The sequence below is a fragment of the Marmota flaviventris genome, chromosome 13 (assembly GCF_047511675.1).
Source record: "Marmota flaviventris isolate mMarFla1 chromosome 13, mMarFla1.hap1, whole genome shotgun sequence".
NCBI lineage: Eukaryota > Metazoa > Chordata > Mammalia > Rodentia > Sciuridae > Marmota > Marmota flaviventris.
In genome coordinates, this window is record NC_092510.1 from 96,806,420 (window position 1) to 96,820,154 (window position 13,735).

General features: G+C 44.3%; 1 protein-coding gene across 3 annotated transcripts in view; it reads left to right on the top strand.

Annotated features, from left to right (window-relative positions):
* Garnl3 (GTPase activating Rap/RanGAP domain like 3) overlaps positions 1-13,735 on the top strand; it is a 151,652-nt gene that overhangs the window by 114,932 nt on the left and 22,985 nt on the right. For 2 of the 3 annotated variants that reach the window (XM_071600977.1, XM_027944074.2), the window contains 6 exons: positions 743-817; positions 3,743-3,854; positions 8,398-8,496; positions 8,845-8,961; positions 9,512-9,687; positions 11,478-11,636. In XM_071600977.1, the coding sequence (XP_071457078.1) occupies positions 743-817; positions 3,743-3,854; positions 8,398-8,496; positions 8,845-8,961; positions 9,512-9,687; positions 11,478-11,636 (738 nt within the window). Of the gene's footprint in view, positions 1-742; positions 818-3,742; positions 3,855-8,384; positions 8,497-8,844; positions 8,962-9,511; positions 9,688-11,477; positions 11,637-13,735 lie in introns of all 3 variants that reach the window. The other variant, XM_071600978.1, reaches the window with a different exon arrangement.

Sequence of the window (13,735 nt, forward strand, 5' to 3'; positions counted from 1 at the left end):
TGATACTAACGCTCTTCAGCTCCAAGCTTCCTCCCAGATCCCCCATCCCAGCAGGGAAACAGGGGCAGGGGGACTGCCAGCTAAGATAAGGTTTGACAGGCAGTAGGGCACAAGCCGAGGGGGTGGGGGTGGGTGAAGGAGACCCACAGTCAAGGATCTTGGAGGAGAGATCACTTTTTCCAAGACAGGTGCATTGGTCCTTGTTTAAAGATGCCTGGCCTCTCCTTTCAGGGATTCTGAGCCATCAGGTTTGAAAAGGGACCTGGGAATCTGAATTTTCAATGCTCACAGTTAAGAAAGCACAGGGGGTTTTGGGGGGGTTTTTGTGTATGTTGTATCCTGGGGATTGAACCCAAGAGCACTTAACCACTGAGCCACATCCCCTGCCCTTTTTTATTTTGAGACAGGACCTTACTAAGTTGCTGAGGCTGGCTTTGAACTTGCAGTCCTCCTGCCTCAACCTCCAGAGCTGCTGGGATTACAGGCATGTGCCATCATGCCTGGCTTAGAAATCACAGTTCTTAGAGATGAACAAACTGAAATGATCTGGGCCAGGTCATTGTGACCGGGGCTTCACCCTGTCCCACTAGCTTCATTCTTTATCATTAGGGATGAGTCAGTAGATGAACCTGTAGTCACTCCCACTTATTAAAATATCACATTATTTTCAAATCTCAATTATTTATCCTGCTTTTCTTTTGCTGCCTGATAACAAACTTAAAAGAGATCTCTGTCCCATAAGGCTCTAAAACTGAAGTCCATTGTGAGAGGGGATGCCCCATCAAGCTTGGCCACTTCAGGGATCTGTAAAAAAGAGGTGAGTTGCTGATACTTTCAACTTAAACTGTGAATTTCTTTGTCCTCAGTAAAGTTATTGAGACTCTTTGGAAAAGGCCTTGGAGTGGAAGAAAGAAGAGCTCTGCTCCTACCCAGTCCCAGGGAAAGCCCAGATCATTCAGGCAGCACCTCTGGGTTTCCACTGTGGACTCTTGCAGTCAGCCAGGCCAGTCCTGCGGTGCTCCTCCAACTTGTTGTGCATGTGTGACACCTGGCCATCCTAACCAACTGCAGGTCCTGATGCAGTAGGCCTGGACTGGGCCAAGAGTGGACATCTCTTATGAGCACAGCGCCCTCTAAACAGAGAGGCCCTGGAGTAGGGTTTCCCCAGCGCTGGTGTGTGTGTATGAATCACCCCCAGTTCCTGACCCATTAGGTCTGGGAGAGGCCAAAGGGTTACATTTCTAACTAGTTCCCAGGGTATGGTGAGGCTGCTACGCAGAGGAGACAGGTGGAAACCCCTGTTTAATCTATGGTTCACCAGCCAGAAACCCCTGTGGTCTATTGACTTTCTATTTTCACTTTCCCTGGGGAAAAACTAAGTGATAAAAATAGAACAGGAAAAAAGAAAAACAAATTGCACTGTGCGCTTACCACATCCATGCTTTTGTACTGTAAAACAATACGCTAAGTTCTTAATTACACTCTGAATAAGTAAGTTAGTTAAATGGAACAGTGTCACATGGTACATCACTAGAGAAGCATTCGTTATAAAAGCAAAAGAATTAAGGAGATATTTATGTAGGTGATAAAGACACAGATGATCTGAGCCTGTATACTTTAAAGTTTGCTTTAGAAAAATGATGAGCTCAAATGCAGTGGATGCCCAAAAACCACCAACAACTTCAGACAATGTACATGGCAAAGCATTCTTTCCCAAGGAGCAGAAATTTCCACTGTCTCTTTCTGTATAGAATAGAACAGTGTTTTCAAGCACTTTGTAAATACCAAATTACAGGAAAATTCAATAACATACTTAAGGAGTTCTTAGATATAGGACTGGGATTGTGGCTCAGTGGTAGAGTGCTTACCTTGCATGTGTGAGGCACTGGGTTCAATTCTCAGCATCACATATAAATAAATGAATAAAATAAAGGTTCATCAACAACTAAAATATTTTTTTAAAAAAAGGTATGTTGTCCCATAACTTGTTCACTAGTGAACAACAAAGAGCAACCTCCTTGTTGCAGTTGGCTTATAACCTGCCACGGGCCATCTTGGAGAAGCACTGCTCCAGAGGACCCCACTAACTTTGTCACTTGGCACTGCAGAAGCCACAGTCCCTCGTGCTATTCCATAGAGCCATCTGTTTCCAAATAACTGGGCTTTGTCAATGTCCTGGGCATCCACTGTTTCATGATCTGTGTTGGTATTCTCAGAGGAGCCCCCCAGAAGTCCTGCACTTGGGCCACATTCCCACTCCACAAAATCTGCACAAGCCTCTCGCCCGGGAGAAGGGGTCTGGGGCATGGGCAAACATTGCCCGTACTCAGATCAGAGCCTCTGTGTGGCTGAATCTGAGTCAATCACTGACACTCCATGCCTTGAGAGTGATTCCTGAGATCTCCTGGTCACTGGCACTCTGAGAACACATGCTCACCATGGACACCCACATACACTGAAATGTCAGTGGCACATTCAGAACATTTTAGATGCAAGTTCTGGGGTTTTACAGATCTCCTTCAGTCCCCATGGATCCTCTAGGGCCCCCGGATCCTAGGGTGAAAACCCCTTTCTCCTTGAGTATCCCCAACTTGTGTCCTTTGGTCCGAAAACAAAGACTTGGTTGTTCTTTCTCAGTGTTATCTCATGCACTGGTTTCTGTGTCTGTCTCCTGGATGACATTTGTATTGGCTTTGCTTTTTCATGTCCTCTTGCTACAAGTGTCAAGCTCAGAATTGCCAGAACTCCTCTTGGGGAAATGCCACTTCAATTAGTGATATGCTCTTGTGTAGCCCTTCTTCAGGTTATAAAATGTTTTCACATTCTTTAGGCAATCTTTTTGGAACAGTGCAGGTCTATCTTAGCAGTTAGGATATTCTTTTTCAATGCTGTGGGTTTCCTAAAGGGGAAGCATGCTTTTCTCTTCTGAGCTAGAAATAAGATACAATGTCCACCCTCAGTGCCCAGGACTCTAAAGGTGGTCCAGAGAGCCTTTCTTCTACTCTCAGGGTGCGAGCATGGCTTCACTGGGTACTTACAGGCACAACTGTGTGTGCACACACAGGTGTACCACACTGGGCCCTTATGTCTGAGAATAATAACTCCTTATGCCTAAAATGAAAATAAAACTAAGATTCAAAGAAGAATTCATGCAGTTTGAACATGGGGGAACAGGAGTCATTTTGTTGGCAACAGATTATTATTATATTTTTCTTTAAGATTTTGTAGTCTTATTGATCAATAAGCATTTTCATATTAAGATAATATCAATTCTTGCATTATGCATGATTGAATGATTTTACTGAATCAGCAACACAGGAATCACAATTTTGAAGTTATGTGGTACCTGCTTTTATGATGAACTAATATTAATCTCTTAAAAAAAAAAAGAAAGAAAAAGAAAAAAGTGCCAATTGGCCCAACCTCCAGGTGTTAAAGAAAACCATTTACTGAGATATTACCAATGTTTTGATTGTCCCAGAAATGTCATTATCACATGGACAGGTCATGGCACCAGAAATGTGGATTCACTGCTTTCCCACTGCATATGGATTTGAAAGGAGATCTTCCTCCTGAGGAAGATGACTGAGTCCAGACCCCAGAGCAACCAGGGTTTGGCGTGACCACTCCCATGGCGCATCTGTGTTGCTGTTTCAGGCGTCTGCTCTCTGTCCTTTCCACCTGGGGGCTGCCATGTATTTTCCTGGTGCACTCATTTTCCGATGCTTGTGTTGCCTCGCAGCCTTGGGAGCCCCAGTGTTTCTGCAGTAATTTCCCTCACGAAGCTGTGTGCGCAGATCCCTGGGGCCAGGCCTTGCTGGTTTCCACTGACGCTGGCGTCTTGCTAGTGGATGGTTAGTGAGTAGCTGCTTCTACAAATGTCTTTATTTGTGGGACTCGTAGTACTTCTAAGATGGGTGACTCCCAATCAACTCTCTTTAGCCCATTGAATGCATGGTCCACCGGGGTGTTAGCAAAGTCTGATTTCCTTATAAAACTAATACCTTGTTTTCAAGGCAAGCAGAGGGTGTATATCCTGAACCAGGCATGCTGGAGGGTGAGTGAGCCTTAGGTTCCTTCCCGCATCTCTCATTAGTCCATGGATATTAAATGTAAGAATCTCCGATACAGCCAATACTTATCCTGGTCCCAGCATTTTATCTTAAATCAGAAAATATAGAGCCACTCTCTCAGGAACTTACTCTTGCAAAGCCTTTTTTTTTAAGTTTCTAATTTAAAAAGTGCTTGGTGTCCAAAAGAAATGGTAAGATTCTTAGATAAACCATTTTTGATGGATAGAGAAACAAATATTTTGACAGGGAGGCAGATTTCAACTCAATAGAAAATCAAACTGGGAAGAGAGCACCCTGAAACAGGCCAGCCACCTGGAGCTTGCCCTGGGCTAGAGTGCTGGGGAACAGGAGGGGAGATTTCCGAAAGAGGGGGATGTGGACTCTAGGACAGTGTGGCCCCTTCCAACAACAGGCCTGTTTCGATTATTCCAGACTCCTAATGAATGACAAAAAGAGCTAAACTCTGGCAACAGGTCACCTCCTGGGGCTTCAGTGACAGCCATAGACACAGAGACAGCACCTCAGACTGCACAGAAGCTACTGTTGAATCTCAGGTTGCCATTTTATGAGAACCTGAAAGCCGCCACTATGAGATTCACATGATGGCCTAAGAGCACAGCATCCTGCTGTCCTTTGGCAGGACCTTTACTCCCTCCTTCAGACCCTTGCTCAGCACATGAAGTAACTGCTCTGTGCCGGCCCCTGCTGGAGCGCAGCTAGAGAGAGGCAGTGCTTACGGGGCTTCCTGTCTTGATACTTCTGCTGTGTGTCTTGATCGTGTGCCCGTAATCTAATCATATCTACAACAGATTTAATAAAAGGCAGCTCATTTTAAATTCATCTATTCATATTTTAAATCCTTAATTTAGAAACTTTGTGATCTTGGAGAGAATCCAGGGCTGGAGCTAGGGCTCAGTGGTGGAGTGCTTGCCTAACACAAGCAGGGCCCTGGGTACGATCCCTAGCACTAAAAAAAAAAGGAAAAAAAGTAAGAAAAAGGAAATTAACCTCTCTGAGCCTTGAGTTTCTCTAAGTGGGGGGTAGTTTTTTTTAAAGAGGCTGAAAAATTGTTTATAATAATGAAAACTGATGACATTCTTTGGGGATGATGATTACAACTGCAAGGAGAGGATTGTAAGGGCTGTAGGTTAAACCTTTGTTAAGTGTTTAAAGTGTATCAGGCACACGTTAGTAGCAGTTTACTAAATGACAGCTGTAACCTTTACTATGTTCTTAGGAATTTGCTTAAAGTTAACAAAATCCTTAGATTTTGCCAAAAGTACAACTAAATTTTTTTTATTAAAAAAAAATGGCCTTAAAGGCTCATTTCAGTCTGTTTTGTAGATGAAGAAATGAGACTTGTCTAAGATCACACAACTGGCTGGTGGGTGGCACATCTGGAACCAGGACTCAAATGTGATCCTAGTCCAGTGTTCTTTCCACTAACTGCATTCCATTAATACTAAATTAAACACCACTGATGTTTTCATCTCTACCTTGACACAGATTTCCGAAAACATAGTCCTGGGCAAATAAGTATTAAAACTTTTGTGATTAGGGACTGGGATTATGGCTCAGCGATAGTGCACTCGCCTAGCATGGGAGGGACATGGGTTTCAGCCTCAGTACCACATAAAAGTAAAGGCATTGTGTTGTGTCCATCTACACCTAAAAAATAAATATTTTTTTAAAAAAACTTTGTGATTAAAAGAGCGTTAGGTCCTCTGTTTGCCTTTTTGGGAATGAAACACATATTTCACTATGAATATTGATAAGGCTTACCTAAATCAGAAGAAATTCTATTTTTTAGAAATGTAAAATCCAAATTAAGATTACCAAAACCCTTTCTGAAATTTTCATAGTTATGGATTTAAAATTTGACAGTGGTATCAGGCATAATGACTATTGTGATTTTCTAGGAAATTCTATTCTTCCAAACCTGGAAGAAGTCGTCTTCATCTGGTGGTGGCTGTAGACATCCACCACCAGCTTAGATTTATTACACAGATCATGTTTCTCAAGTCCTGATTATGCAGTAGTTCTTCCCTGTTTGTTTTTGCTAAAAAGGAGAATAACCCTGAGGCTTGCTGAGTACTCCTTATTGTGCCATAATTCTCCAATTTCTTTGTTTTTCTTCTTCGGTCTACACTTAATCATATTATGAGTCATCTCTGAATGAATCTGTCCATTTCGTTTCAGTCTGAGTTCCACTATATCCCATTAGCCTTTGCTTAATTTCATTAGATTTACCCCTTGAGAGTATGCTCCTGTCAAGGTCATTGTTAAAAATTAAGGTCCTTTGCACTCTAGTATAGCAAAACCTATTTTGAAAGGACCTGAGTACTGACTAAATATGCTATTGCCATGCATTTGGGTTTTACAGTAATAGAAAAGCTGACTCTGAAAGATTGTGTCTTCATACAGAGATTACAGGAAGGAAAAAATTATCTGGCAGCCATTAAACCCACCTTTTCCTTTCTTCTGTCCTCACTGCTCTGCCTTCCTGTGCTGTGTATAAACCTGTTCAGCCCTCTGAGAATGGTTGATGGGAAATAAATGCTCACCTGCTCTGTGTGCAGCTTGGCATGCAGCGTGCAGTGGACCTGTTTTCAATGTAAAATGAAGTTCTGTCATCACTCATGGCTCCACATGTTAAAGAGTGGACACATTCTCAACATCTCTGAGCCCCAGGTTCCTCATTTGTTAAATGCGAATTTTACAAGTCCACACCTAATGAGGTCACGGGAACATTTCGATTAAATAACAGACAAAACTCCAAGCATGAGGGTCTAGCAAGAAGTAAGCACTTAGAATGTGTGATCTGCCCTTGCTGATGCTGCAGTTATCCCGCAAAATGAAATAATTCTAGTTATTTAGCCAAATATGGTGGTAGATTTTTTAGTGATCATCTCATGTTCTGAGTAATTAAGTGTGACCGGTAGCATTACAAAGACCCTAAGAATCGATTCCTTTTTGTGGAGGCCTGGTGTAGAGGAGGAAGGAAAGTGGCTGCTGAGCTGTCATAAAATTTACATCTACCCCAGGAATTAAAGAGGAACTGGAGGAAAGCCCTGTGTGATTGAGGGGAACTAGAGACAGGCCATATGCCTAATATGAGTTTAGCAGCCTCTATGCTGTGACAAATCAGAGCCTCCCAGGCCAGCAGAAGCAGAAGACCCCCTCCATACTACCTAATACCTGGGGTGGTTATCAATCCTGCTCCTTCTTTCATCTCATTCAGGGAAGGATGACTCCCAGCTACACTTGGATTTCTGAAAGAGGCAAGATCCTTAGGGCCCCTTGCACCTAAATTATAATGAAGCAAACCAACCCAAACCCACAGCAGAGCCCTTAAAGACTAAATACAGATGAAGAACGAGCTGGGCACCTCTGCCTAAAATGACTACACTCTGCCTGTTCACCTCTGCTTGGTACTCTGGCTTATGGAACACCCTAAGTCATTCTTTAGTCCCCTGTGTACTGGGGTCCCCCAGAGACAAAGTAATTATTAGCCATTAAGTTCCCAGTAAATAACCTTAAAAACAAATCCTGTGTGTAATTGCAACATTTTAAATCCAGTTAGACCTTAAATCTTTCTGAGCATTTACACTTATATTAGTTTTTCCTATTATTTGCACAACTTAATTGATATTTTTCCATTATTTTATTTTTATCTAAAAAGGAGATTTCAGTTTTCTGTATGGAAAAATATTGAAAATTTATAAGCAAACTACTGTTGATGCAGACCCATGGCATGCTAGGATAGGGTGGATATATCTGTATCCATTTTAAATACAAAAAGGAAAATTTAATTTTGCTTTCTTGAGAAATATACAAAATGATCTAAGATATGATGTACTTTCAAATGGTACATGAAGATAAGAAAACATTTAAGAGAAATGGATGTTTTTATTCCTTTTCTTTTCTTTTTTTTTTTTCTTTTTTTACTTTGAGTGTTCAGTCCTTTGGTACAACTCCAATAAAATGGAATTGAGAGATGTTGATTTTTATTTGATGATCACTGAGGAAAAGAATATAGTTTTCAAGTCCTTGCTGCTATGCCCTGTAGAGTTCTGGATGCCTTGGGAAAGGGCTTATCATTGCTTCTACCTGAGCTGAGAACACAGTGCTCAGGGTTCACCTGCCCTACGGACTTTGTGAGAGCTCTAGAAGCCTGCTCCTGCTTACCTAGAAAGAACCAGGCCCCTTCCCCAGCAGGCACTTGTCATGGGTTGCAAAGCACAGGACGGTTGCAGGGGCTGATAACCAGGTTGTGGGATTGGATAACCAGTTGCAGGAGCCAGTAACCAGCTTTCTCTTCCAGATGACCTTCCATCCGTGCCTGTGTTTGACAGAACTCTGCCAGTGAAGCAGATGCATGTGCTGGAGACTCTGGACCTTCTGGTTCTCAGAGCAGACAAAGGTGGTACCACCTCGGTGGCATGCTCTGGGAGGGAGGAAACAAGTGGCCTTCTTCAGCCTACACCAAGGGTCACTGGGGTTTGACTGCATAGGCTTGGCCCCAGTTTCTTTCCCAGTGTCAGTACTGGGGCCTTTTGGTGGCCCATTTATTCAGGGTGAGGCAGAGCAGTGGAGGAAAGAGGGGCGCATCCATGATACGAGGGGTGCATCCATGATACGTGAGTAAGGGTGGCGTGGGGTGTATTGAATTTCAGAACACCTCCTGCCCTGTTCCCTGCTGTCCAACCTTGGAACTCCTCCAGGTCCTGTTATCTGACCATCTAATCTGCCCTCTTCCCATTGTCACCAGGGAAAGATGCCCGCCTCTTTGTCTTCAGGCTGAGTGCTGTGCAGAAGGGCCTCGAAGGCAGGCAGACTGGGAGGGGCCGGTCTGACTGCAGAGAGAACAAGCTGGAGAAAACCAAAGGTGACTCGGATCTTCCTGTTGGCTGTTTCTGTTCAATTCATTTATTTATCTTAGACTACCCAAGTTTTACTTAAAGTAAAAATGAGTAGGAATTTGGTTTTTACTGGTTTGTTTTTTTACTTGCAAAAAAGATATAAAGATAGAATTAGGTTTCCTTAAGAAGCTTGAAAGATAGAAAAGCATATTGAGGACTAGGAGAAATCCGAGGCACTACATTACAGGTCTTGGAGGTGAGTCAACCTCCATTAGCAAATTTGGGAGTAAAGATGTTTTTAGACTTTGGTTCCTGGAGCACAGATCACCCTCCATCTAAGTCCTGTCCTGTAATAGGTAGGAGCCATGTCCACACACTGAAGGGAATATGACTCTCTTAATTCTATCTCATTTGCATGTCAGGTCTCCATTTTGCCTGGTGTCAGAAACATTCTTAGTCCATTTCCTGAGTTATGCTACTTCCCAGGGTTCTTAGGAACCACTTCCAAATTGTCAAGGCCTGGGAACTTTCAAACCCTTTTGTCGTGTGTTGCGTATCATCCGTTTTTCTTCCCAGGCTGCCACCTATATGCCATAAATACTCACCATAGCAGAGAACTGAGGATCGTGGTTGCAATTCGGAATAAACTGCTTCTGATCATAAGGAAACACAACAAGCCAAGTGGGGTGACTGGTGTCTCATTGTTATCTCCCCTGTCGGAGTCACCTGTTGAAGAATTCCAGTATATCAGGGTAGGTTTTCTCTTCCCATGGCTTTTCTCAGGACCAGGGTGTCATGAGATCACTCCCTCCTTCCAGCCATGAGGCTGCTCAGTGACCAGCTAGGGAGCCCTCATCTCTGGCACCCTCATTTACCCCACAAGTCAAAGGTAAAAACTTATTCATTGCAGCAAACCCAGGGGGGACCATGCTAGGCACCAAGAAGATGCAGCTGTGACCCAAGCAAAGCCTTTGTGCTCACCGGCATAGCTTTTTAAAGAATCTGTGCTGGCTTGATACTAAGAATAAAAATAAAGTCAGCTAGGGGGACAGAGGCTGATGAAGCAGGGAATTGGGATCACTGTTTTAGATGAACCAATAAGCCCTCCCTGAAAAGGTCACCTCTAAGCAGAGACCCACAATAGGTGTGGAGTGAACCATGAGGATACCTGGGGAAAGGGTATTCCAGGCAGGAGGCGGTAAGCCAAGGGCCCTGAGGCCTATGGAATGCCTAGTCCAGAGACGTGGGTGGCTGGAACTGAGGGGCCATGGCAGGCAGCAGACTCTCTAGCATCCTGAGGCCCTTTATAAGGCTGTTGGTTTGGGCTCTTGAGTGGGATGGGAAGCTCCTGGAGGTTTGAAGCAGAGATGTGGCATGTTTTTAAAAGATGGTTCTGGCAGAGTTGTACATTCCTGTAATCCCAGCAACTCAGAAGGCTGAAGCAAGAGGATTGCAAGTTTGAGGCCAGCCTCAGAAACTTAGTGAGACCCTATCTCAAAAAAAATAAAAAGGACTGGCAGGGCATGTAGTTCAGTGGTAAAGTGCCCCTGGGTTCAATCCCCAGTATCACCCCCTCCCAAAAAAAAGGGAAATAAAGAAAAGAAACAATGATGGTCTGGCTACCAGGTAGAGGAGAGCACAGGGGCCAAGAATGGAGACCCATGTAGGCACAAGACAGCAGTGGTTTTGGTGGCTGGAGAGGTGGGAGTAAGCTCTGGGAAGAACCACCTTGCTCACCCTTGTCAGAGGTATGTTGTAGATTTTGAGGTGCAGCCTTGGGAGAGACACCCTTGAAAGTGAAGTCCCTTCGCTCAGCTTCCTGTCTCATATCTTTTCACAAGTACAGCACATTAAGCTATGAAATAGGACAACATTGGACTTTAAAGCTGAGTGTTTCTATAGGTGAGCTGAGAAATTATTTTTGCTTTGATTTAGGCCTGGATTATAATATCAGTTTCTGCTATTATTCAGTTGAGAGGGACAGAACAGCATGACACTTAAAACAAATTAAAATCTTGGTCCAACTAGGTGTCAACCTTCTTCAGCCAACCTAGTTGGCTGTTTTAATGAATGTTTACGTATATAGTGTGACTGAAGTCAGATTTCCCAAGTTCAAATCTTGGCTCTGTCTACCATGTATGAACTCTGACTGTGGGCCAGTTGCTTGACTTCTGAGCCTCAGTTTCCTAATCTGTAACTAGAACACCACCATACCTACTACAAGGGCTCGTTACAAAGATTCAATGAAACTGCGCCCGGCATGTGTTATTTGCGATTATTATTGCAATCCCAGAACAGACTGCATGAAGGCTAAAACCCACCGTACCTTAGGATCCAATTTGTAATAGAGGTCTCAAGGACAGATTATGGGAGGCAGTAGTGTGGTAGGACCCCTGGCTCCTTCTTCCCACCCTGACCCTGCCTTCCTGTAGCAAGGCCTCTGCAGGGACCTCTTCTGGAAGGCGACAGCAGGGGGTGGAGGCTGACATGAAGGTGGCTGCTCCTGTCCTAACCTGTCTCCTACTCATCATCACCCACACAGGAGATCTGTCTGTCCGACTCCCCCGCAGTGATGACCTTGGTGGACGGGCCAACAGAAGAAAGCGACAACCTCATCTGCGTGGCTTACCGACACCAGTTTGATGTGGTGAACGAGAGCACAGGGGAGGCCTTCAGGCTGCATCATGTGGAGGCCAGCAGGGTAAGGCAGTGGTTTCAGGGACAGTGGGAACCAGGAGAGATGAGGAGGCGTGTCTTCTAACTTCGGATGCTGTGACTCCAATTTCTTTCTGATTGCATACCGTGTATCTGTATTATGTAACATGCTATTTAGGCTGAACTACATGAAGCTGCCATCTTTGTAGATCAGAAAGATTCATCTAATAACAACCATCCTGTCGCCCTGCTTAGCTTTTCCAGATCTCAGCCACCCAGATCAAGCCTCTGTATATTTCCAAATAAATGGCAGGGAGAATCCAAAAGCAGAATATAACTAACAAAATAAATGAGAATAGTAGATTGCTAATGCATCCAGGGAAGGCCTTTGGAATTCAAGCTTGCTCTCTGTGGCCCTGCAGATTCACAGCTTGAGGACTAGGTGGCTATGATGGTCATAGCACCCTTCTCCAGCCCCTTAGGGGCCCAGAAGAAAGAAAGATGGGGCAGAACCCCATTAGGAGAGTGAGAGCAGGTCAGCACTGGAGGTTCACATCCCTGACCCAGGATGCAGGGAGAACAAGGATTTCTGTTTTGAGACAATCTAGGGCCACCAAAATTGTTCTGTAGCTTTAATGATGACTGTGTGAGGTCTCTATTGCACAGAGGTGAGCACTCACCACCCTGAGGCCTGGAACCTGTGCACTGGGGATGGCTTCACATGACCTTAGCACGTCACAGAGCTCCTCAGCCTGTTAACCACTGTGAGGTTGAGGACAGCCTGATAGATGGAGCTGCTTGAAGCTCACATGGTCACTGTGAACCAGCATCCTGCTTAGTTACGAAGGACAAGCAGAATGGGGGCATTACCCCAGAGAAAATAGAGTTCCTCAGGAGAGCTTCCAAGCCCACAGGCCGACCCCAGACCTGTTCCACTGAATCAGACCATAGAACTCCTTCCAATTCGGCTTTATAAATAGTACTGGTATGTGTTCTATCTAAATATTCATTAAAATTTCTAATTACTGGGCTGGGGTTGTCGCTCAGTGGTGGAGCACTTGGCTCGCCTGCGTGGGACACTGGGTTCGATCCCCAGCACCACATAAATAAATGAAATAAAGGTATTGGATCCATCGATAACTAAAAATTTTTAAAAAGATATTAAAAAATTGCTAAATTACTATTTTAAGAAAACTTAGGACCTAATTAGAGCAAGGTTTTAAGAGAACAGAAAAATTAGAAGTAGAAAGATCTAGATCTAATTAGGAAGTCTTTCTGTCTCCAGCTGTGTTCCATCACAAAGGAGTCTGGCATTTCTCCTCTCTGTGTTGGTGCTTCCTAGACTGACTGCAGTTGGAGTCCTTGGAGGAGCTTTAAAAGCCACGATGCTCATGTCCCTCCCTAGAGATCTCACTGGTCTGAGAGGTGACAGGGGCTGGGGGAGTCTTAAAGGTGATTTTAATGTTCAGCCAAGTGTGGAGCCAGTGGTGTGCTCCGTCATCCTTCTCCACCCTGGTGGCAATTGGGAACTTTAAAAAGCTCTGTTCTGACCCCAGGCAGGACAATCAAATCAGAATTCACTTGGGAACCAAGATTTTTTAATTTCCCCAGGGCGCGGGAGAAGGATTCTGTTCTGCCGCTCTGCCTCTCCACCCCAGCAGTAGCCAGAACCTGTGTCACTGGAAACCTGGGCCAGCAGTAGCCTAGGCCTCTCTCAGGGGCCTGTGACCTCCACCAGCCCACTTAGTTCTCAAAGAAAGCCCAGTCGGTCCTTTGAAATTCTTGCCACATTCTTGCTTTTCAGAACTCTATCTGACCCACAAAAAGAGGCAGAAAGATCATGGTCTTCAGGTCTATGTTCATGTCTTGTCCCTGACAACCAGTCTCCCAGGACTTGACCTGCCTTTTCTTTTTCCTTTCTTTCTTTCTTTATTTTATTTTATTTGTTTGTTTGTTTGTTTGTTTTGGTACCAAGGATTGAACTCAGGGACACATGACCACTGAGTCACATCCTCAACCCTATTTTGTATTTTATTTATAGACAGGGTCTCACTGAGATGCTTAGCACCTCACTTTTACTGAGGTTGGCTTTGAACTCGCGATCCTCCTATCTCAGCCTCCTGAGCAGCTGGGATTACAGACGTG